We start from the raw sequence: 22,052 nt of genomic DNA, 5'->3' as shown, positions 1-22,052 counted from the left end.
GCACTGGTCTGTTGAAGAAAAGATTGAAATGCCTGCCTTTATTTTAATAGGCAAATCTACATGATTAAAAAGCTATACTTTGGTGGTTTGCGGCGTCTAGCCTTCTTCAGGAAGTTTCTGATTGTAGATTTTTTAAATAAAGGTTTGTAAAAGTGAGAACATATTTTTCCTTCCTTCCTTCACAGACTCCCCATGTACCTCAGTCTAAAGATATATCAAGCATCACTGTCAAGCAAAGTCTCTCTGCGGAGAAATCCTCCAACACACTGAAACCTCAGAAGGAGGATGTCTGCAAACTGGAAGTCCGACCATTATCTGCATCTGGTTGGTCACCTTCCTGATTATAAACTTACACTTACATTAAGTAATGGGGGCAGCTGAGCAAGGCACCTAACCCCTCACTGCTCCCTGAGCGCCGCTGTAGCAGGTAGCTCACTGCTCCGGGTTAGCGTGTGCTTCAACTCACTGTGTGCTGTTTGTGTTTCACTAATTCACGGATTGGGATAAATGCAGAGACCAAATTTCCCTCACGGGATCAAAAGGGTATATACTATATATATGTTACTGCTTCTTGTAATGGATCAAATGCATAACTCTTGTAAACCGGTCCTTTCCAGTTCCATATAGACCCTTTCAACAATAAAAACAAAAACAATGCTTGAACATTCTATTTGGTTCCCAATCTACTTCCTCTGCATTAAAGGTGCGATTTGTAGGATTGTTACCGAACGTTCTGCAGGCCAAAATCAAAACACTGGTGAATGTTCTCAAGACTACCAGACGCGAGCCTCTTCTGGGTTGCCAGATGTAATGAAGACTTCGCTAACGTTAGTTGACCTGCAGCTGCTTTAACGTTTCTCCAACCATGACCCAGCTACACATTACGGAAACAGTGAAAACAAAAAATACCTCTCTAACCAACGTAACATATTTAGCTGAAGTTAGCGATGCAGATGAAGTTTAGCATAGGCTACCTGTTGTGAAGAAATATGGCCAGCTCTAAAAGGACTTGATATTCTTCGTTTGATGAAGACGCCACCATCTCAGGAAGCTCCTCCGATGTCCACTTAATTTGTTTCTTGTTTTAATTTTGGAAATGTGCCGGCCTCTCAGTGGCGTTCATGACTACAACTGACAGCTGTTGACAGTTGGCCTTTGCTAATTTGGCAACCCAAATAGGAGGACGCTAGCCCATTATTAATAATGCTTATTCTAGAATTAATCGTTCAAAACATAAACAAAAATTCCAAGACATTCACCCGTAACTCATTTTTTTTCATGGGTTTCACGGGTTAGAGTAATGTTGTCAAATAAGCCATTACTTCAATTCATCGTGTTTCCTTACTCTCTGACAACATATGGTGATCATTTTTGGAATGGTTACAGTTTATTTTCCATTATTTCCTACATACTGGACCTTTAAGAAAACATGGAATGTTAAAACGGAAGCCTTGTGGGGCCAACTATGATGCTGATAATGGAACTTTCTTGAAAGGGTCTATAAGTGCCTGCACTGCAAAAACTGCCTATCTACTGCTTATATCAAAATATCTAGTTGCCATTGTTTTCAGACTTACCTAGCACTTTCTCTTAAAATCCTTTGACCTGATTTAAGAAGAATTTTGATCTTATTTCAAGACTTCTCATCCTGAAAACAAGCTAAATTGTCTGCCAGTGTGTTAATATTTTGTCACTAGCAACCTACATCTGTCCTCTGTCAAATACAGTTGCATTTACAGCTCTGAACAAAACCGTTCAAGAATTATTTAAGGAGAAGTCGAACGTGCGTTATGTTTCATTCGTCCCTCCTGGCTGGGACAAATGAAACAGCATGGGGGACGAATGAAACACCTTCAATATTTGACAACTTCCCATGAATGGTACTTCAAGTATGTGTTATTTTAGATAGATTGCTGCTGGACTATATGTCTTGGTTCATGTCTGTTAACAACTCATTGCCGTCCATGGTGATGCGCCAGATTTACTTGATTATGGAAATAGCATGCACTATGCCATTAATATAGCTAGAATAATGCATGTTTCGAATTATATAATGTTTCTTTATTACACGGCTCTTCAGAGTGCTGCAGAAAGTTCCATTCACATGAATGGGCCTTCCCAACGTTCGGGCCTATGTTAAATCTATATAAATCACCGGCAAAGTATATAATCACCGCTGTCAATGGCAACGGGTTGATTAACGTCTTTCATATCCCTTCGCAAGAATTCCGTTCGCTTATTGCAATGGGGAAAGTAGGCCTAAGCTAGTAAGACGTTGCCACGCAACACCTGAAACTGTTAAGTTCTACAGTATGTGTGGCGAACTATTTATTTTGTCAGCGGAAGAAACGAAACGTTGGCAAAATCATTTTTAAAGATTCATTGTGTTAGGTTTCTTTTCTCGTTTTGGCAAGTAGCCGTGTAATAAGCGGGATAATGTATTGTCCGCCGGTAATTATCAGAAAATAAGTCCCGACAGGGAGAACAGAACCCCGACGCGCAGCGGAGGGGTTTTGCTTTGACCTGAAGTACATATACATTATCCCTTACTTAACATAGGCCCGAACGTTGGGAAGGCCCATTCATGTGAATGGAACTTTCTGCAGCACTTTGAAGAGCCGTGTAATAAGCAAATGTATCTTGATACGACTCCTTAAAATAAGTCAAAGTCTTCTTAAATTGAGTAAAAATATCTTTTGAGAGAACACTAGGCAAGTCTCTTCATGCTAAAAACAATGGCATATAGATTTTTTTTCATTCTTCATATAAGATTAATAATACATTTTATTTTTTGTTGGCAGTGTGAATGCTGTTTGGTTCTGATGGTGTGATGCGTGTGCTTGTGAGGCTGTTTTGGTCATAATATCATTTTTTATCTCCCACAACAGTGACGGACATTAAGGCCATTTCAACTGAATCAAAGACCAGAGAGTTGTTCTTAAAATGTGAGACAAAGACACACACACACACACACACATAATGTCAACATTGACATATGGACACACATACACATAAGGGTCTGTCTTCCTTACATGCATTAAGCCAAGACTAAAAGAGAGCATCTCTGTGGAGATCTCTGCTGAAAAACAAACTTTTGTGTCTAGAATTAGTTTTAAAGGAGAATTCTGGCGTTTTTTCACATGGATCTCCATTTTATCAGTGTCACCGAGTACTGCTGGTACGAAAAAACCTGAAACCAATCGGTTTTACCTATTTGAAGTTGCTGCAGCCAACAGCTAAGGCAGCCAGACATGGGGGCATGAACATGGGGGCTCATGAACATGCCCCCAGAGAGTGGCACTGTAGCTGCTCATGAACATGCCCCCAGAGAGTGGCACTGTAGCTGCTCATGAACATGGCCCCAGAGAGTGGCACTGTAGCTGCATTGAAGCTTTAAACTGTTGGTTACAGCAACGCAAGCTAGGTAGCACCGATTGTTTTTGTTATTTTCGTACTGACAGTTCTACAGTGACCTCAAGAAATGGAGTTCCATGTGAAAAATCGGTGGAATTCTCCTTTAATCCATGTGCAAGCTAATGTCCCATGTTTGTACTTTTAGAGATTTAAACCCCTGAAACATGGTCTCTTGCTCCTCCAAGGTTATCGGCTCTTCACTCTGAATCCAAACACGGCGCACAAGAAGCTCTATCTGACGGAGAACAACAGGAAGGTGGAATGGAGTGACAAGGACCAGCCATATCCATATCATCCACGAAGATATGCTGAGAAATGTTTCCAGGTGCTGTGTTGGGAGAGCATTTCCGAACGCCGCTACTTTGAGGTTGAGTGGAGTGGAAGTGTTTGTATATCACTCTCATTTGACAACCAACACTGGAAAAAACGGGTTGATGTTATGTTTGGATCAAATATTCTGTCCTGGGCGCTGAAACTCTCCCGCACTAGCTGTTGTGTCTATCACAATGATGAGAAGATCAAAGTTCCTCAAGTGACAAGCTCCAGAATAGGAGTGTGTGTGGACTACAGGGCTGGCACTCTGGCCTTCTATAGTGTCACTGACACAGTCACCCTCATCTGGAAAGTCCAGAACAAATTCAGTTATCCACTCTTTCCTGGATTTGGTTTAGGTCAGGGATCATCAGTGAAGCTCCTGTGATTCCCATTATAGTGCCGAAATCCGCATATTTCTGTACGAACCCGGCCCGCATCCGACAGAGTTGCGTCCAAACCCGACAGGCATTTTAATTTTTATGTTCGAACCTGACACGAGCTCATGCAGATGATGCCTCAGTTATTCCTATGCTAGTGATTAAACGTTTGTGGATAGCCTGTCTTTAGCCCATTAAATGGAACAAACAACAAATGGAATTCTTCATTGTTTACAGAATCAGATGAGCGTGCACGCATGCAGGTCACACACAGCGCATGTTAAGACAAGAGGCCCAAGCAAGCATAGCCTATTGAAATAGAATTCTAGGCTTACCATTGACAAAAGGTCTTGAAATGAACTGCAACAGTCTTTGAAACTACAGTCCTTCTGTCACTGATCCCTATGCAGCATTGACGTTAATTGGAGCAACTCAAGGAAATCCTCCTCCAATTGAACAAGACAACCTTATACCTATAGCCTATAGCTTTACCACAGTATGCAACGCACATAGGCCTTCACATAGTAGGCCTAAACTTAATTCGCTTAGTTTTCTATGGTCTTAAAATCTTCTGATAGGCTACGAACTTTTTTTTTAACGTCACCCAAGACATGCCGCCTGAAATGCACATGCGTTGTTACAGCTACATAAACAAATCTTGCACACAGGAAAAAAAGCTGTTTGGTCTACATTTTATTTTATTCTCAAAAAACAAATGTTTACATCATGTGAAACAGACCCAACATAATAAGGTATTTTAAATGTAAAGCGTCCAATGCATATCGCCCTCATGTGTCCGAACCAAACCAGACTATAATTTCTAAATATTTGTTCAAACCCGACCCGACACGTCGGCTCCCATCGGCTCCCATAGGGATCGGCTCGGGCAGCCAACTCTAATTCCCATAGATAAAGGTTGTCATAATATGCATGTCTTATTGTCCATAAATATATAACTATATACTGTACATATGTTGTTATATTGTAAGTTATACATATTGTATTGCTGTTCACATGTCCCTATGCTCTGTGTCTGTGTTTTTGTTCTCTTGTGAACAGTGTGTTTGTGAATCTGTTTGTATATAGTGCTTATTGGCCTTGGATTTTTTCATAATAACAGTGGCCTTGGGCAACTTGAAATGTGTTTGTAAATAAAATGTATATTATTATTATTATCTATATTATAATTATTATTAGTAGTAGTATTATTATCATCATTAATAAACCGCTCTTATGGTCAGACCAACTCTAGACTAATGGACCAACTCTGGAAATATCTGGACTAAATCTTCATCATCATCTTTACAATCATTATAGCCCCACTAGTGCAGTGCCCGTTCAAACATGCCATTCCTGAAGAAAACCCATAGCCCAATTACATGCCCACAGGTATGCTTGCTTGTATGTATGCCGGCCTCTAATAAATGTGTAATTAATTTAGGCATGCCTGCATGTGACATTTCTACAGATCAGAATGATCAGAATAATCAGAAAGCCTAACAACTGTTTTGAGTTAAGGCTAAATGTGTATATTAAGCTTACTGAATAACTTCCTAATACTGAAGTCAAACCATTTTGTGGAATGATGCATCATATGCATAGCTAGTATGATCTATAGAACATCGGAATATAGAATCAACATGAACATTTTCATCAGTAGGACAGGGACAGGAATATAGCTCAATTAGTAGCTGTGCACTCTCTGACGCAGGAGAGGTTCGATTCCTGCTCGCTGCAGCAATTTTGAAGGTGCATTTCTCAGCTAAACCAAGCTAGATAGATAGATACAGTATGCTGTACATATAGAGATAGAAGGTTGGGCTTGTGGAACTATAGGCTACATGGTCCTCGCTTTAGATTGGGGGGCTGCAAAATTTACTACAAATAGGTAAGAAAGGTCTTATAAGCGTATTAGTTATCCACCTCTTTGTCTTGTACACCATTAACAAGCATTAACAAGCTGCTTGTTAACACTTACAACTGTTAACAAATATGCTTGTAACTTAAAAGGCTGATTATTAACACTTACGAGCTGCATGTTAATAGTTAGTTAATGTTAATAAAGGATAACAACAGTTAACTAGCTGTTATTAATGAATTGTTAACTGCTTATTATGCACTGTTAATACCTAATAAGCACATGTTATTCTAAAGCGTTACCAAGTTTTCTTGTGCTTTCTGGCCGATGATGATGAGATGCACAATTAATCCAATCAGGCTCCAACATAGAAAAATCCAACATGTGATTATGAAACCAAAAAGTTCTTCAAACGTCATCCTGATTAGGCTGTGGGTTTTTCTTGTAATCCTTTGGTTTTTTGTAATCCTTTGTTTTTCTTGTAATCCTTTGTTTTTGTAGTTCCTGTGTGACAGTACAATATCAGGCCACTAGAGTGTGCTCTTTCTCCACGGTGTTGTGTCCTTATGGCTACAGGTGTATTCCATGTAGTTGTTGAACGATAGCCTCATTCATGTGAGTGGCAGTACTATGAAAGCTCATTATTGAGCTGAAATTGGCTCCTGTCTCTGCATCTTCCATTATTAGTCGGTACCTTTCGCTAGGTAGTTTTATAATAATTATGGTCTGTCCTGTCAGCATTAGTCTCATTTCATGCCTATTTGTGTCTTCACTTCTTACACCTTATTAGTTGTTCTTAACTGCCTGACTTAATTATTTTGTCCTTCCTAAGTTTTCTGGCAAGCAAGCCTTCCAGGTCTGGGTGGCCTAATTATATGTTGGCTTATTTAGCTAGACTGACTTGGCTTGTCAGGTGCAATTTAGTGTCTTCGCTGCTGTTTCTATCATTATTAACATTTTCTCTGCTGTCTGTTTCACTTAGGTACTCTTCCTCTAATGTATAGTTTATGGTATTTAGTCAAGTCAAGTCAATGTTATTTATATCGCATTTCATACACAGAGGTCATTCAATGTGCTTTACATAAACAAAAGCAAACAGGAATAGTTGATAAAAGCGTAGAAGGGCAATAGTCAAAGAATAGTTTAAAAAGTAAAGAATAATAATTAATAATAATATAATAAGAAGAAAACTTAAAACACACAAGGTGATAGTACATAAAAGCATAGGCTAGCGGCCAGCCCAACTCGCCCAGCCATACCATCCATTCTCCTGGCAAATGTACGATCACTGGACAACAAAATGGATCACATACGACTGCTGAGATCAACGAACCGGACAGTAAGTAACTGCTGTGTGCTCGTCTTCACTGAGACTTGGTTAAATGACAACATTCCGGACTCTGCTGTACAACTGGAGCAGCTAGCATGCTATCGAGCAGACAGGGCCATTGTAAAGGGAGGTAAATCACGAGGAGGAGGAATCTGTGTTTACATCCGTGACGAATGGTGCCGGGACACTGTAGTAGTATGCAAACACTGCTCACCACTGGCAGAGTTTATGATCATAAAGTGCCGTCCTTTTTACCTGCCAAGGGAAATTACTGCGATTCTGCTAGTCGCAGTATACATCCCGCCTACCAACAACAACAGCGATAAGAACGCGGCTCTTAGTGAACTGTACCAGGCTGTCAGTGAACAACAGACGGCACACCCAGACGGTTTCACCATCTTCACTGGAGATTTTAACCATGCTGATCTAAAACTGTACTTCCAAAGCTACACCAGCATGTTGATTTTCCAACAAGAGGAGATAACATCCTGGACCTGGTCTACACTACACACAAAGGAGCATACAAAGCCACCCCCCTCCCCCACATTGGACTTTCAGACCATATCACTGTTATGCTAATGCCCGCATACAGACAAAGGGTAAAAGCGAACAAACCGGTTCCTAAGCAGGTAAAAGTGTGGCCTGAGGGAGCCTCCGATGCTCTTCAAGACTGCTTTGACACAACAGACTGGGAAATGTTTAAGCAGGCAGCCACTTACAACAACCGGACAGACATAGAGGAGTATACAGACACTGTAACCTCTTACATCACCAAGTGCATCGATGATGTGACCCACACAAAAGACATCATCACTGGCTAACTGGAAGCCATGGCTGACAGGGGATGTCCTCAGGCTGCTGAGGGCCAGAGACAAAGCCTACAGAGCTGGGGATGAAGCTGGCATGAAAACAGCGAGAGCCAACCTGTCCCGTGGCATCAAGGAAGCAAAAAAAGGAATACACTCACAAGATAACCACCCACTTCAAAGACAGCAGGGAACTCACAAAGCCTATGGCAGGGCATTCAGGCCCTCACGGACTACAAGCCCGCCACAGAGCTGTGAGAGCAACATCCCTCTGCTCAACAACCTGAACCGCTTCTTTGCTCGCTTTGAAGCACAAAACAGCACCTGCCCACAGAAGACCCATCCCCCTCTACATGAGCAGCCCCTGTGCCTCTCTGCCGACAGCGTGAAGAGGACACTTGCTGCTATCAACACCGTAAGGCAACAGGTCCAGACAACATCCCAGGTCGCGGCGCTGAAGGACTGCGCAGGGGAGCTTAAGGATGTCTTCACAGACATCTTTAACACTTCCCCTGAAGCAAGCCATCGTCCCATCATGTTTCAAAGCTGCCACCATCATACCTGTGCCGAAGAAAACTGCTCCATCCTGCTTCAATGACTACCGCCTGTGGCACTGACACCCATCATCATGAAGTGCTTTGAGCGGCTTGTCATGTCACATATCAAAGCCATTCTCCCCCCACCCTGGACCCCTTCCAGTTTGCATACCGAGCCAAGCGGTCTACACAGAGGATGCAATCTGCTCTGCCCTCCACCCAGCCCTCACCCACCTGGAAAAAGAGACTCATATGTGAGATTGCTGTTTATAGACTTCAGTTCTGCATTCAACACCATAATACCACAACAACTCATCTGCAAACTCGACAAACTGGGACTCAGTACCTACCTCTGCAACTGGCTACTGGACTTCCTCTGTCAGAGGCCCCAAGTAGTAATGCGTGTTGGCAACAATACCTCAAGCAGCATCACACTGAGCACAGGGGCCCCCCCAAGGCTGCGTGCTCAGTCCGCTGCTCTTCACCCTGCTGACGATGACTGCACTGCAACCTACAGCAACAATCACATAGTGAAATTTGCTGACGACACAACTCTGGTGGGTCTCATCACCAAGGGCTTAATTTGTGACTCAATACAGGTTGGAGGTCGACCATCTGACCACGTGGTGCAGGGACAACAACCTCCTGCTGAACGTCCAGCAAGACCAAAGAGATTGTTGTTGACTTCCGGAGAGGTCACACCCAACACCTGCCACTGACCATCGGCGGTGCTGTGGTGGAGAGAGCGAGCAGCACCAAATTCCTGGGGTGCACATCAGTGAAGACCTCTCCTGGACCACCAACACTGCATCACTGGCTAAGAGAGCTCAGCGCCTGTACTTCCTCCTAGGGAAACTCAGGCGAGCAAGTGCTCCACCAGCCATCATGACCACATTCTACCGAGGCACCATTGAGAGCATCCTCTCCAGCTGTATCGCTGTGTGGGGCTGCACTGAATACAACAGGAAAGCCCTGCAGCGCATAGTGAACACAGCTGGAAGGATCATTGGTGCTTCACTCCCCTCCCTGAAGGACATTTACACCACCCACCTCACCCGCCAAGGCCAAAATTGTGAGTGATGCAAGTCACCCCGCCACAATCTGTTTGATCTACTGCCCTCTGGGAAGAGGTACAGAAGCCTGCGGCCCCAAGACTACCAGACTCACCAACAGCTTCATACACCAAGCTGTAAGGATGCTGAACTCTCTCCCTCCTCTCCCCCCTCCACCCTCAGCTACATAACATCCTGGACATTGGACCCACAATGGCCGCCTGCACTACTCCACTTGCACACTTGAACACTTGCACACTTGTACACTTTACAACTTGGTGTTGTTGTCCTGAAAACACAACACTTCTGCTGCTCTTACATAACTTGCACCACTATGCCACTTTCTTTATTACTCAGGTCAAACAGAACTACCCAAGCCTCTTATTGGCCTGACTTTGCACTAGTTTTTTTATTGACTGTCTATGCACAATTTCAACAAATTTTGCTGCTCTTATTTTTTCATTATTATATGTGCCCTCTTATTTACTTATTTACTTACTTTTTTGTTTACTTGAATGTTATGTTTGTCTGTGGACTTAAAATTGGTAAAATATGTCTTGTCTTCACCGTGGGATAGTGAGAAACGTAATTTCGATCTCTTTGTATGTCTGGAACATGTGAAGAAATTGACAATAAAGCTGACTTTGACTTTGATAAAAGGGCAATAATTTAAAAGTGTTTAAAATCTAACTATAGTAATAATCAGGGTTCTAAATTAATACCCGGCAAATGCGGGTAAAAATTCATTTTGGCGGGTGTTAATAAAAACTTACTAGCCAGTTTGGCCGGTGAGGCATGAGGCATTACATAACATGATACATAAGGCTCTGTCATATATCCCACTGGCAGTACTTCCTACATTTCCCATGACCGTAATGCTACGTGATGACGTTTCATACGCCCATTGGCTGTGCGCAGTAAACCAGCGCAAGAGACCATGAAAACGAACGGAGCGTCTACCAGAAAACACAAGGAATTAGAAGAACCAACGGAGGCTAATTGAGAACGTGTCTGAGTGTGCAGGAGAAGGAGAGAAAACGAGTGGCAGATTCCAGCTGGCTTGTCATTGTTGATGATAATTGATATCTCCTTTTTATTAAGTTAAGATTAAACTAAATGCGGCGGTGGTTGGGATAGACTCATGGGGGCGAGAAGAGGAATGAAGCAGGGGATGAGGATATTGAGAGAAATAAATAGATAGATAGATAGATAGATAGATAGATAGATAGATAGATATCCCAAACATGAAATGAAGTGTTTGCACTTTCTGTGTATATTTTGTGGTATGTATTCATGCCAACAATGTTAATAAAATGATCAAATGCATTCAGTGACACTCATCTCATAAACTCATAATTCTCCTATTTTTACCGGAAAAAAATTGGCTAGTAGAAATTCTGATTGGCTAGTAACTTTAGAAAGTTACCAGCCACATTGGCTGGTGATCAAAAAAGTTCATTTAGAACCCTGGTAATAATTAAAAAAGAAACATAGAAATATGTATTAATTCTTTAAAGCTACTGCATAGGTCATAGGTCAACATCCTCCTTGTTCTTAATGATCCCATTCATTACTCGACAGTTAAGACCCGCATGCTTACAGTAGGTTCCTCGGCCAAGTATATTTGCGTATACAAGGAATTTGGTCTCTGCATTTATCCCATCCGTGAATAAGTGAACACACAGAGCACAGTGAAGACAAAGTGAGGTGAAGCACACACTAACCCGGAGCAGAACACACAGTAAGGTGAAGCACACATACTGTACTAACCTGGAGCAGTGAGCTGCCTTGCTACAGCGGCGCTCAGGGAGCAGTGAGGGGTTAGGTGCCTTGCTCAAGGGCACTTCAGCCATTCCTACTGGTCGGGGATCGAACCGGCAACCCGTTGGTTACAAGCCCGAAGCCCTAACCAGTAGGTCATGACTACTGAACAAGGACTATTAAGAGGACGAAGCCCTAACCAGTAGGCCACGACTACCCCAACAAGGACTATTGAGAGGACAATTGAAGGGTTACCTGCACTAATACATGTTTTCTAGGGCATCTTCTATCTCTCAGCTTCCCCTGTGCTATGACCCTCATGACCCTCGTGCAGTTGTGCACATTCCGTGTGATGGATGTGCAGTGGTGGACATGACTTGAGTACATTTCCTCAATTACTGTACTTAAGGCGCTTTTTCATGTATCTGTACTTTACTTGAGTACATTTCCTCAATTACTGTACTTAAGTCGCTTTTTCATGTATCTGTACTTTTACTTGAGTACATTTCCTCAATTACTGTACTTAAATTAAGCTTTTTTTTCATGTATCTGTACTTTACTTGAGTACATTTCCTCAATTACTGTACTTAAGTCGCTTTTTCATGTATCTGCACTTTACTTGAGTACATTTCCTCAATTACTGTACTTAAGTCGCTTTTTCATGTATCTGCACTTTACTTGAGTACATTTCCTCAATTACTGTACTTAAGTCGCTTTTTCATGTATCTGCACTTTACTTGAGTACATTTCCTCAATTACTGTACTTAAGTCGCTTTTTCATGTATCTGTACTTTACTTGAGTACATTTCCTCAATTACTGTACTTAAGTCGCTTTTTCATGTATCTGCACTTTACTTGAGTACATTTCCTCAATTACTGTACTTAAGTCGCTTTTTCATGTATCTGTACTTTACTTGAGTACATTTCCTCAATTACTGTACTTAAGTCGCTTTTTCATGTATCTGTACTTTACTTGAGTATTTCAATTTTGTTAAACTTTTTACTTTTACTCCAGTACATTTTGAGGCCAAATATCTTACTATTTACTCCACTACATTTTGTGACAGTACAACTGAAGTTCCTTTTGGAAAAAAGACTCTCCAAATACATGTGTACTTACATGTATATTTTCTATTAAGTGAGCTAGGCTTTAAATAATGGTGTTGCCTAACCTATGTTATTGTCATAACCACCATTTACTGTCCCTTGTTTACCCCTTTTCACAATATTGATGTTACCATAGCTAGCCTCTTGACGCCATTGAGCAAATGATAGACAATGATAGACAATCTGACACTATCAAACACAAAAGGGAACATCTTGATTTGATCCGAAAGTGTAATTCATTCAACAAAGAAAAATGTGATTACTTTGAAGTATCTAAGATAAGATATCATATTAGTTTGTTTTTAGTTCTTTCTACATACAACAATTATTAGCTTATGTTGTCCTTGAATGGAGGAGAAAGGCTCAATGAATGCCTATGTCTGTGCCGAATCATTTCAACAATAGTAAATGCAACTTTATTAGTCATAATACATTTCAGGACATTTACTTTTGATACTTAAGTACATTTGAAGGCAAGTACTTTTGTACTTCCACTCAAGTGGAAATGTAAAAGGAGGACTTCTACTTTTACTGGAGTAACATTTGAACATGTTGAGAGTAGAATGGAATTGAACATTATGTCCAATACTTTAATATGTTGGTTTAATGTGCAGCATTGGGCCCAATATTCAGTATGTGGTTTAATGTTCTGCATGTCTCACTAGTGGCTCACTTTGATACTAAAAGTATGATTCTACGTCTGCATCATGACCCTGTGTGATATCTGTACTGTTCTTTTAAACATGATAATGTAAGGCGCCAGAGTGGATATCACTTGCTGTTGTCTATTCTGCGTTAACAGTCATTTTCGTCATTGATTAAGGTAGACTGAATGTCTCCTGGCGTTGCCACAGTCACTGTATGATTATCTATTTCTTACTGTCGGGTACTTAAACCCTGGATGATTCTGTGTCAAGTCAGAGACGCATATTCTGGAGTACATTGTGCTACGGGTGTGCCTCTCTCCTGTATATAGCCTAATAAACCTTGCATCTTGATTTGTACTTTTTCGTGACTGGATATCATATTTCACTTTGGTATATAATATTTTTACCAACAATGTGTATCTCTACTTTCACTCAAGTACAGGATTTGTGTAATTCATCCACCACTGTAGATGTGTCTGTGCTCCTTTCATATGACCCCTCTTGGATTCTCTGGTCGTTGTGTTGTGTTTCAAATGACACCTGTTGGATTCTCTGGTCGTTGCGATGTGTTTTAGTTCTAATGTCTGTATTGAAGATGGTCAATAAAGCTTGACGGCTGGTTCAGGATCAGTGATCAAATGATTTATTGTAGATGATAAAACAATACATAACAGAACACAGGCTAAATCTCGAACAGTAAAACGGAGCAGTCTAACAGTCAAGGTTGTTATTAGAAGTGGGCTTCTCGAGCTTCCTGACAGAAGATGCTCCTTGAGTCGCTTTCTCAATACGTCTCAGAGTCAAAACCTAAGACAAAGCCTGTTATACAACATGAACGTAAATCATGCCAACGCAACGTGGTTGGTGCCAACTAGTGTACAAAACCGGCTCTGACCAGATGGAAATAACTAGCCCGAACAGAACAACGAGCTATCTCCCTCGGCCCTCGTACATCTGTCATACAGTCCCTTTCTCAAAGATATGTGGACCGTAAGTCTGTTACAATCACTCACCCATTCATCATTTCATGCACACATTCATTCTTCTCAACATTCAATCCTTTTTTATAAATGTTCATCTAATTAATTTGCTTAATCATACAATACAATAGTGGATGGGCACCTCGCTCATCCTAATCCTATTATTAAGCCTCACTCCTATTCTTTAACACACAGAATCATTTAAAGCCATGCTCTATTAAATGGAGAAGGGAAAGGCGGCCGGAGGATTAACCACTGTAGCGTGTCTCCCTAGGCCCTGGAGTGGGGGAGCGGCCGGGGAATATCACACAACGCCTGCAGGCCATATCAAATGGAAGTTTAAAACTGGTAATATCCAATAGAACATAAGTTGATACAAAGGTCTATCAAATCACAACATTAGCAAGTCAGAAAGGGGAAGATATTGGGAAAAGGTTCCAGTAGGGGCTGGCATAGAAGCAAAGAGGGGGAGTGAGGGTGTGTTTGTGTTTGTGTGAGTGTTTAATGTATAGAAGCACATATACAGTCCATCTGATCAATAGGTTTGTGCCTGGACTCAATTTTATACACTGACCATTTTCTCACCCATTAATTTGTAATGGCCGGTCATTTTTGACCGGGAATACACAATTGTTATGAAAATGATAAAAAAAAAATGTTTTGTGTGTTCAGATGCCCTGTGTTAACAAAGTCATAGAGCCTCATGGCTGTCAGAATAAGTTAACAATATTTTTGAGAGAAAAGAATGGGGGGGGCGCTGAGGAGGGTGGTTGCCCAGGGCATCATCCAAGGTAGGACCGCCACTGAATACACAGATAAGTGTGTGCAATCACAATGAGCCCTTTGTGTTCAACACAAAGCACTCACAAGCAGATCACAAGGAACCCAGAGGATGACAGGGAGCGCCCTGAGGCATAATATGGTTCACTTCTGTGTGTGAGACCTTCTCAGTAGCAAGCATAGGCGCTTGCAAAGTTGGCCTATAGAGGGCGCCCACTCCCCACATAGTGATTGATGTGCATATGAGCGTTATAAAAATGATTATCGCAAGTGAAAGATTAAAAAAAAAACTCCTGAATTCTTTTTTTTTTTACGAGTGCTCGTGCCGCCCTCGGCAAAATGGGGCAGCCGAGGCCTACTGGTTAGGGGTTCGGGCTTGTAACTGAAGGGTTGCGGTTCGATCCTGACCAGTAGTAGTAGGAACAGCTGAAGGGCCCTTAAGCAAGGCACCTAACCCCTCACTGCTCCCCGAGCGCCGCTGTAGCAAGGCAGCTCACTGCTCTGGGTTAGTGTGTGCTTCACCTCACTGTGTGTTCACTAGTTCACGGATGGGATAAATGCAGAGACCAAATTCCTTGTATATGCAACTATTCTTGGCCTATAGACCTGGGGCCATATTCACAAAGCCTTTTATCTTACCACTAGGAGTACTCCTAAATCGGAGTTTTCTCTTAAAAGTTATTCACAAAGCCTTTCAGACCTACTCTTAGTAAGGAAAAATGACAGTTCCTAAACTAAGAGTGAGTCTTCGTTGCTATGGATGACGTCATTACTCATGCACGAGCTTGACTGAAGTGACCACCTTGATTGGCTGATGATTGTAACGCGGGAATGATTTAAGGATACAAGGATACAAGGAAGTTTATTGTCACATGCATATAGTTACTGGAAGTAAGAAATGCAGTGAAACTATGTCTGGTGTCAGCCTATTTGTAAATTAATGGGGGGGGATTCCAAACACCTCCCTTACGATGATGACTGACAGGTGACAGGTCTGAGAATGCGTGCGCTACACAAGTAGTGCGAAGGACGGAAGATGATGAATAACTGAATAAAAAGGCATAGCCTAAATGAATAAAGAGTAAGGCAAAACAAATAGCCTAGTAGCCTAATAAAACATAGGCCTACGGATTGATGCAGTAGGCTAGGCTATCTTTGCAACATTATTAAATTAATCTGTCACCATATGCCTACGTTTGCAAAGAGGAGAACATTTTAATTTGATTCACAATGAAACGTTACATTTAATTTACATGTTGACAATGAGTAGTTTTGGTTGTTGTTGGTGGCGTTATAGCATCCCTTTTATGCCTACAATGTAAAATTGTTCCCTCACGATTGAAGCTCCTGTTAGCATACCCATTTCAAAACATCGCAACGTGAAATGACACAAAAAGCTGTTTGTGAATAGGTCTTAGTGAGTTAGGAGTCCTCTCGACTTCTTTTAGGCTGTCCCAGACTTAGGTGCTACTTTTATGTCTAAAATGCTTCGTGAATTACTTTTAGTGAAAGAGTCCTAAAGTTAGGAGTGACACGCCCATTATTTTTAGGAGTTGCTCCTAAATTCGCCACTTAGGAGCTACTTTTAGCCTTAAAATTCTTTGTGAATACGGCCCCTGATTTACATTTTTCATTTACAAGATGCCGCCAAAAACTGCTACTGTGTATATTTGTATTAAACAGATGTTATGTACAATTCCTGACATTATGTTATATTACCTAGATCACATACAACAAAATTAAATCCTAATTTATCAGATAGCTTCTGTCTCATAGGCTAAAGCCTATAAAACTACACTCCTACCTATCGATGATCGCATCAGTTCGATAGCCTAGAAAAACTACACTTCTACTTTTATTGAAGATCGCATTCATTCGATAAAACCTTTTCTACTCTATTTACTTGTTGTCTAGTCAGTGAGATATCTGTTTACTTGTTGTCTAGTGAGATATCAGTGTTGTTGTCTAGTGAGATATCTGTTTACTTGTTGTCTAGTGAGATATCTGTGTTGTTGTCAAAGTCAAAGTCAAAGTCAGCTTTATTGTCAATTTCTTCACATGTTCCAGACATACAAAGAGATCGAAATTACGTTTCTCACTATCCCACGGTGAAGACAAGACATGTTTTACCAATTTAAGTCCACAGACAAACATAGCATTCAAGTAAACAAAAAAGTAAGTAAATAAGTAAATAAGAGGGCACATATAATAATGAAAAAAAATAAGAGCAGCAAAATTTGGTTGAAATTGTGCATAGACAGTCAATAAAATACTAGTGCAAAGTCAGGCCAATAAAAGGCTTGGGTAGTTCTGTTTGATCTAAGTAAGAAAGAAAGTGGCATAGTGGTGCAAGTTATGTAAAAGCAGCAGAAGTGTTGTGTTTTCAGGACAACAACACCAAGTTGTAAAGTGTACAAGTGTGCAAGTGGAGTAGTGCAGGCGGCCATTGTGGGTCCAATGTCCAGGATGTTATGTAGCTGAGGGTGGAGGGGGGAGAGGAGGGAGAGAGTTCAGCATCCTTACAGCTTGGTGTATGAAGCTGTTGGGTGAGTCTGGTAGTGCGGGGAGCGCAGGCTTCTGTACCTCTTCCCAGAGGGCAGTAGATCAAACAGATTGTGAGCGGGGTGACTTGCATCACTCACAATTTTGGTCGCCTTTTGGGTGAGGTGGGTGGTGTAAATGTCCTTCAGGGAGGGGAGTGAAGCACCAATAATCCTTCCAGCTGTGTTCACTATGCGCTGCAGGGCTTTCCTGTTGTATTCAGTGCAGCTTCCGCCCCACACAGCGATACAGCTGGAGAGGATGCTCTCAATGGTGCCTCGGTAGAATGTGGTCATGATGGCTGGTGGAGCACTTGCTCGCCTGAGTTTCCGCAGGAAGTGCCACTGCCAGTGATGCAGTGTTGGTGGTCCAGGAGAGGTCTTCACTGATGTGCACCCCCAGGAATTTGGTGCTGCTCGCTCTCTCCACCACAGCACCGTCGATAGTCAGTGGCAGGTGTTGGGTGTGACCTCTCCGCAAGTCAACAACAATCTCTTTGGTCTAGTGAGATATCTGTGTTGTTATCTGTGTTGTTGTCTAGTGATATCTGTGTTGATGTCTAGTGAGATATCTGTTTACTTGTTGTCTAGTGAGATAATCTGTGTTGTTGTCTAGTGATATCTGTGTTGTTGTCTAGTGTTGCTGTTTACTTGTTGTCTAGTGAGATATCTGTATTGTTGCCTAGTGATATCTGTGTTGATGTCTAGTGAGATATCTGTTTACTTGTTGTCTAGTGAGATATCTGTGTTGTTGTCTAGTGATATCTGTGTTGATGTCTAATGAGATATCTGTTTACTTGTTGTCTAGTGAGATATCTGTGTTGTTGTCTAGTGATATCTGTGTTGTTGTCTAGTGAGATATCTGTTTACTTGTTGTCTAGTGAGATATCTGTTTACTTGTTGTGCAGTAGAAGCGGAAGAGTGAACTGAGGAAAGGGGCAAGGTGGCGGAGTTGCCATGACAACTGAGGAGGAACAAGGCACTGAGAGCGACAGAGAAACGGATTTGGTTTCACTTCCTGTGCAGAGATGCAGATGAGTTTCACTGTCTGAATTGTCAGTTGTGACGGTCAAAACAGTGAGAGACCATTTTTTATGGTCTTTGATAATGGTCGGAATCTTGCAAATGCATGTGATACAAAAAAGTCCAAAAGTACCTCACTCTTTTCAGCCACTGACTGACAGGCTCCAAATATCATGGCACTTGTGCTGCTACTGAGTGGGGCCATGCAGACCAACCAAAGTATTTTGCTTCATATTTGTAAAGAGAGAGTTTTAAACGAGTGTGCCGTCAATTAACTGTATATATATATATATATAACTGTATATATAACTATATACAGTATACAGTCTAGGGTTCAGTCAATGCAGTATCTTACTCTTTTTCTGGTCACCGACATCTTGCAAGGGGAAATTCCCTACAAGCTTTTTAACCGAATGCTGTCATTGGATACAAAAGGAGAGATTGATGATCAACTTGAACAGACTTTTTCCTCGTAAGATAAACACTGGGTCATTCTGAGCTCAGGGCATGTAGCCTGATATTTAATAGGCTACTCATAGGCCACACATCAGCTGGAGGCAGAGAGTGAGGGAATGAATGAATGAGGGGGCTGATGCTGATAATATAATGATGGGGGGTGGGGGGGGCAGGCTGGTAATTTAGTAGTGGGGGGGCTGATAGTTTAATAATGGGGAGGGCATGCTGATAGTTTGATAATGGGGGGGGACAGGCTGGTAATTTAATAGTAATTTTTAGTCCCATGGGCCTCAGTGCCAGAGTGTGCTGACTCAGACTCCTCGAACATGTTGGGCACAATCGTCACTGTTGAGAGCAGGACGTCCTTATCTGGTCAGCTGAGAGCTCTAATCTGAGGCAGTAGATGTCCTCCCTACCGGCGCATCCTGTCTCGCCTGCTGGCACCACTCAAATGTAGCCGGGCGGGAGACCTTGAGCTTATCTCACTCAAGAGGCCCAAGAATGTGTGTTTGTGTCTCGTAATGTGTTTTTGTGTGCAGAATGTGCACTTTGTGTCTCGTAATGTTACACAGACTCCTCGATTACAGCAGGCCAGTTAATAAATGATGAGTATGAATAATGGTTGAGTTGGTTACATTGTTTGCAGCTTTCAATGAAACTTGTCATATACAGTACATGCAATTCTCAGTGCATGTATATTTTGCTTCAAACTAAATACAATTCATCAGCCTGTCAAGTCTCATCTTTATGAGTTTATGATATTTATGATATGTGTGTGTGTGTTTATTCAGACATCATAACATAAACATAATGGAATTCTTCTTACATCCTATAATGGAGTTCTTCTTACATTCCATAATGGAGGGGAGTTCTTCTTACATTCCATAATGGAGTTCTTCTTACATTCCATAATGGAGGGGAGTTCTTCTTACATTCCATAATGGAGTTCTTCTTTTACACTCCCAAACTTGTGTGTGAAGCCCTGCACCTGCACCTGCACCTGCACCTGCACCTGCACCTGGAAAGTAACCATGTCAGCATAAACCAGCTCCAGACAAAGAGCTAGTGTGCTGGGGAACCTCCTCAGCCCATTTCTCACAAGCAAAGATATGAAAGGTAGACTTGGCAGTTTCATGTATTTTGAAACTGCCCCCCCAGAGTTGCAATATGTTATATATTTATGTTTAAGGGTCCAAACTGTGAAACTGCCCCCAGAGTTGCAATATGTTATATATTTATGTTTAAGGGTCCAAACTGTGAAACTGCCCCCCAGAGTTGCAATATGTTATATATTTATATATTTGTGTTTAAGGGTCCAAACTGTGAAACTGCCCCCCCCCCCCAGAGTTGCAATATGTTATATATTTATATATTTGTGTTTAAGGGTCCAAACTGTGTAACTGCCCCCCCCCCCCCCAGAGTTGCAATATGTTATATATATATATATTTGTGTTTAAGGGTCCAAACTGTGGAACTGCCCCCCCCCCCCCCAGAGTTGCAATATGTTATATATTTATGTTTAAGGGTCCAAACTGTGAAACTGCCCCCCCCCCCCCAGAGTTGCAATATGTTATATATTTATGTTTAAGGGTCCAAACTGTGAAACCGCCCCCCCCCCCCCCCAGAGTTGCAATATGATATATATTTATATATTTGGGTTTAAGGGTCCAAACTGTGAAACTGCCCCCCCAGAGTTGCAATATGTTATATATTTATATATTTGTGTTTAAGGGTCCAAACTGTGGAACTGCCCCCCCCCCCCCAGAGTTGCAATATGTTATATATTTATATATTTGTGTTTAAGGGTCCAAACTGCCCCCCCCCCCCCAGAGTTGCAATATGTTATATATTTATGTTTAAGGGTCCAAACTGTGAAACTGCCCCCCCCCCCCCAGAGTTGCAATATGTTATATATTTATATATTTGTGTTTAAGGGTCCAAACTGTGAAACTGCCCCCCCCCAGAGTTGCAATATGTTATATATTTATATATTTGTGTTTAAGGGTCCAAACTGTGAAACTGCCCCCCCCCCAGAGTTGCAATATGTTATATATTTATATATTTGTGTTTAAGGGTCCAAACTGTGAAACTGCCCCCCAGAGTTGCAATATGTTATATATTTATATATTTGTGTTTAAGGGTCCAAACTGTGGAACTGCGGAATCCTATTGCTTTTGTTCTTTTTTTTTCTCCACCTAAATGTGTTTGTGCAGCAAAATCCGTCAGAAATGTGAAATGTGACACTCAGACCGACAGACAGACAGACACTCAGACAAACATTCCAACAGACTCTCACTCAGACAAATAGACACTGAGACATAGTGCACCTTTAAATGTGAGACCATCACTCATAAAGGGGAGGCGCGTGCTGACCATCTAATAGATGATGCCGCTAATCAAAGCGTCAGGAACAGGGAGACCATTTTTGGACATGGGTATCTGGAAGCCCAGAAAGGCTTTTCGTAAGAGTTAGTAAGGCAACACCTGTAGGTGGAGTCATTTGAGAGGTTCTAATGACAGTATATCTGTAGGTGGAGTCATTTGAGAGGTTCTAATGACAGTATATCTGTAGGTGGAGTCATTTGAGAGGTTCTAATGACAGTATATCTGTAGGTGGAGTCATTTGAGAGGTTCTAATGACAGTATATCTGTAGGTGAAGTCATTTGAGAGGTTCTAATGACAGTATATCTGTAGGTGGAGTCATTTGAGAGGTTCTAATGACAGTATATCTGTAGGTAGACTGGTAGGGGTCAAAGAGAGGCTGGGATGTGCTGCTGGACCAACCGCTCAAAGCACTTGGTGGTCTGGTGGAAGTGCCACAGGGTGATTGTGATCACTCATGTGAATAGTTGATAATGACCATCTGATCCTTCAAGAAGGTTCCGCAGGCCTCTGCTGTATCTAAGAGGCTGATAACCACTGATTACGCCCATACAATCGGGTGATAACCACTGATAACGCCCATAAAATTGGGTGATAAGGTTGGAAGCGAGCTATGCGACCCCAAGATACATTCTGGTTCATGCTGTTGGTGTTTTACTGGCAACAATAAAACAATTTTGCACCAAA

At 41.7% G+C, this 22,052-nt stretch overlaps 1 protein-coding gene and 1 long non-coding RNA gene across 2 annotated transcripts in view; both read left to right on the top strand.

Annotated features, from left to right (window-relative positions):
• Positions 1 to 4,217, top strand: part of LOC125311866 — a 30,957-nt gene extending 26,740 nt beyond the window's left edge. Inside the window, exons 10-12 of the mRNA XM_048270230.1 lie at positions 186 to 324; positions 2,889 to 2,945; positions 3,600 to 4,217. Coding sequence (XP_048126187.1) covers positions 186 to 324; positions 2,889 to 2,945; positions 3,600 to 4,114 — 711 coding nt within the window. The 3' untranslated portion in view covers positions 4,115 to 4,217. The remainder of the gene's footprint in view (positions 1 to 185; positions 325 to 2,888; positions 2,946 to 3,599) is intronic.
• A 16,883-nt stretch (positions 4,218 to 21,100) lies between these two features.
• LOC125311245 lies at positions 21,101 to 22,052 on the top strand. Its single transcript, XR_007196463.1, has 2 exons — positions 21,101 to 21,472; positions 21,514 to 22,052. It is a non-coding gene; the product is annotated as an uncharacterized LOC125311245 (long non-coding RNA).

Source organism: Alosa alosa, chromosome 18, assembly GCF_017589495.1.
Source record: "Alosa alosa isolate M-15738 ecotype Scorff River chromosome 18, AALO_Geno_1.1, whole genome shotgun sequence".
NCBI classification, from domain to species: Eukaryota; Metazoa; Chordata; class Actinopteri; order Clupeiformes; family Clupeidae; genus Alosa; species Alosa alosa.
The sequence above is the reverse complement of the archived record's forward strand: the minus strand, read 5'-3'. Positions and strand labels throughout refer to the sequence as shown.